We start from the raw sequence: 3,836 nt of genomic DNA, 5'->3' as shown, positions 1-3,836 counted from the left end.
ACTTTCAAGCATGAGCCAACTTCCAATTCCTCCACTCCATTTGATTTTGTCATCCCAAGATTCCTAAAAATACTTCCAACCAAAAACAATGAAGAGGGGTCAATATGAAGTACACTCAACACTGTTTCATGGCCCAATCATTTGGTTAAAAAACAAAGATCTGTGGAATTTTATGGAACCCATATAAATAGCAGCAAACTACAACTGTGTGTAAGGATATATTATTCTAAACCGACTGGTGTGATTCTTACTTCTTAATGGCATCATAACATAAACATGTAAAAATGTAATTTTAACACAGCCACCGATTCTAAGTTATGGATAGTTATGTTTTGAATTGAATGAAACGTGTCCGGTATTCCATTGGTCATTAAGAAATGTCATAAGGCACTTTTGTCAACATGGGGCAGATGGAGATGATGTTCTAGAATTTACTGAGAGCTGTCTGTTCCTCTAGTACTTGAAGGTAGTCTGGGGTCCCCATTTTTGCTTTTAGTTCATAATAATCACTCTTACGCTGCTCAATGACTATCTTACTGTGGTTGCCCCCTATCAATGATTTTTTCATTTTTTTGTCATGTGGTTTCTCGGGGTAACGGATCTCAAAGCCACTCACCCCTATACTGTTGAAATCCTTTTTGCTCTCCAAATAATTGTGGAGGAACATGTTGTCTCGTCCCGGTAAGAACTCGTCCAGCTCATCGATGGTGCTTAATCTCTTCCTAGCTTCCAGGGAAAGAGAGTCCTTATCTTTATCGGCACTGTTGCGTAACATCATTTTCTGACGTTCCGAGTCTATAAATTTGTAACCCGACTCCGAGTCTCTAATTCCACAGGTGTGAGCTTTGCTCATGTGCTCGATGGTCTGCGGGATAAAGGTTTCGCCACCCAGGTCATCCTTGTTTGATTTGTGATTGTGCCTCCTGATCTGTAGAGGCATGGAGCCACACTCCTGGTTTCCAAGTCCCTCCTGTCTCCCTGCCGGCTTTTTGTTGCGTCTCAGCACAAAGACCAGCAGGCAGAAGGCCACAAAGACAGTGAGGATCAGAACCACCAGAATGCTCAAGATCATAATAGAAAGCGGCACAGCGCCGCTTGGAGGTGCCTTGCCAACTCCAGCAGGTGACAGTGAAGTGAGAACGGGGGTGGCACTGGTGAGGATAAAAGGTGGCCTGGCGATGAGCTTGGGACAAATGATCTCATTTTTTAGCTCCCTAAGCTCGATGTTGGAGAACTGCACAGGAGATGCACACTTGACCCCCTTGGCGGCAACTCCTTCGTTCAGTTTCTCAAGCCACAATTTAAGAGCCACCAAATCGCAGGAGCATTCCCAGGGGTTGCCATCCAGGTCTATTTGAGTAAGAGTTTTGAGCTGGTCTAGGACGCCACTCACAGGCAATGTCATGAAGTGGTTGTTCTTTAGATTCAATTTGGCTAGAGAAATGCCTGCAAAGATATATGCTGGAAGGCTTCTGAGCACGTTGTTATTCAGATACAAGAGCTGCAAATTTGGCATTGAGTCAAATGTCCCAGCTAGCACCTCCTTTATGGCATTGTACTCCAAATAGAGATATTGGAGATTACTAAGCCCAAGAAACATTTCAGGGTGCAGCTGCTCCAGCTGGTTTCCATTAAGGTATAACCTACGGAGGTTGGTCAGGTTTGCAAACACACCTTTTTGGACACTGGATATTTGATTGCTGCCCAAATGTAATAAATCTAACCCCTCAAAACCCTGGAAGTCGGCGGGGTTGATATCTCGGATGTTATTTCCACTAAGGTGCAATTTCTTGGCATTTGGCGGTTTAGGTATCAGATCTGCTACACTCTGGATGTTCCGTTCTTGACAGCTGACGCTAATACCAAAGTCAGACGGGTGAGCTTTGCATGTACATGGCTGGGGACAAGACAGGGGAGGAATTCTAGTTTGGTAGGACACTATTTGGACATTTTTTCCAGCAACGATTCCGTATATTTTGGAGGGATTGGTGGTTTTGGGTGCTTTGGTAACTAAAGGTGCTATGGTTGAGGGTGCCATGTTAGACATGGTTAGCCCACCTTCAGGTTGAGAGGGGGGCATCCGTACATCAAAGTCACTGCCTGTCCCCATCGGGCACAGCTCCTGTTTGTTGGTCTCCTTTAAAAGCCGGCCATAAAGATCACTAGGGGTCTCACAGATAGCCTCCCCGATAAAAATATTATAGGGCATGTTCTCCAACCAGGCCTTTAATGGTAACAAATCACAAGTGCAATTCCACGGGTTGTCATCCAACTGCAGTTCCACAATCCTCCCAATGTGCTCCAGAACTCCAAGATAAGGAAGCTTCTGTATCCTGTTTCCTCTAATGTCCAAATGAGTAAGGGAGGCGAATCGAAAAATGTTCTCAGGTAGGCTTTGAATAAGATTGTCATTTAAAATGAGGACTTTCAGTCTATGCAGTTTGTTGAAGGCTCCTTTCTCTATAAACTTGATTAAATTGTAGTCTGCCTGGAGATATTCCAAGTTCTCGATCCCCCGAAAAGTGTCAGCGCGGAGCTCTTTTAATTCATTGTTATTTAAGTGCAACTGTTTCAATGAACTTAGCCCCGTGAATGCCCCTCCCTCAATGTTCTGGAGTTTGTTGTTCCCCAAATGTAGTGAGACTGCGTGTGTGAAATTCAAAAAGGAGTTGGGGTAAAGGATGTACAAAAGGTTGTTCTGGAAATTCAAATGGTAGAGGCTGGATACTGGCGGCTCCAGCTGCGTTGGTCTGTACACGGTTATTTTTTCACAGTTCACATAGAGGACGTTTTCGATGGACATGCAGGAGCAAGCGCTGCAGGTCTCGGCTCTGAGGTCCGAATCCGAGTCAGAAAATGAACTTGATATGGAAAAGGCCAACAGAACAAGCAGCAGCATTTTGCCTTTTAAAAATCCCCCAGTAAACCATTTAGTAACCTTAGAGGGGGAAAAACAAACAATTATCAAAACACATGCCTGTTTCCCATGGAGTCACATAGAATAATGCCAAGATTTGGCATTCAAGTAATCCTGTGCACATAATAAACTTAGAACGAAAACTGTTATTTGCCTGTTGTTTGCCACTAGGTTCAGACATTAAGCCTACATTGAAAACAATGATGTATATCATTATTAATATCGTATTATATACTGTCGTAGTGTTACTGACACATTAACAAATGTACGCATCAGCAAATTGTTTTTTAATAAATCGATGACATAAAAAAGTATTTCCCTCACATATATAATAGCACCCTCGCAAAACCATGGTTCAGAATTAAAACGCAAGGCAACACAGAATGTTTCCAAAAATAATATGGATGTTTTTCGATTAAATCTCAAGCTTGCCACAGTTGATTGAATAAAAAATGAATTCAGCACTAACCGGCTTTGTTAATGTCTCCCTCTTTTCAGATGACACCGGACATGGGGAGAGCCAAGAGAGGGACTATACCCATTCAGTCAGGTTCAAATTTCAGTCTCAGTCTCTCTCCCTGTCAGGCTCCACTTGTACAAAACATATATTGTGTCGTAAAATCCCAAGGTTACTGAGCTCTTCTGAGGCATCTCAAAAACGCCGAGGCTCTGAAGAACGAAGTCGTTTCGAAAGCAGAGTGAAAATGATGAAATAGCAAGTGGTGGATTGGGATGCAAAACAAGTCCAGCATTCTCCTGTTGAAGGAAATGAGGCTGTGAGAATTGTGACGGTTTAACATCAATTCCGACGAATTTTACCGCACAGTTCACTCAACAGTTCGGGGGGGAGATGATACAGATCTTAATAAATTAGTCGCAACGATCCATCGCGCGCTGCCACTCACCCCGGTGACTGAAA

General features: G+C 43.3%; 1 protein-coding gene across 1 annotated transcript; it reads right to left on the bottom strand.

The window, feature by feature from the left end:
• Positions 1-424: 424 nt before the first annotated feature.
• On the bottom strand, positions 425-2,935 carry slitrk4 (SLIT and NTRK-like family, member 4; the record flags this gene model as incomplete). Its single annotated transcript, XM_079479238.1, has 1 exon — positions 425-2,935. Exon 1 carries the CDS (start codon positions 2,897-2,899, stop codon positions 425-427), a length of 2,475 nt encoding a protein of 824 aa, XP_079335364.1. The 5' UTR covers positions 2,900-2,935.
• Between the last annotated feature and the right edge of the window lie 901 nt (positions 2,936-3,836).

The sequence above is a fragment of the Barbatula barbatula genome, assembly GCF_947034865.1.
Source record: "Barbatula barbatula genome assembly, chromosome: 18".
In the NCBI taxonomy this organism is placed as follows: Eukaryota; Metazoa; Chordata; class Actinopteri; order Cypriniformes; family Nemacheilidae; genus Barbatula; species Barbatula barbatula.
The sequence above is the reverse complement of the archived record's forward strand: the minus strand, read 5'-3'. Positions and strand labels throughout refer to the sequence as shown.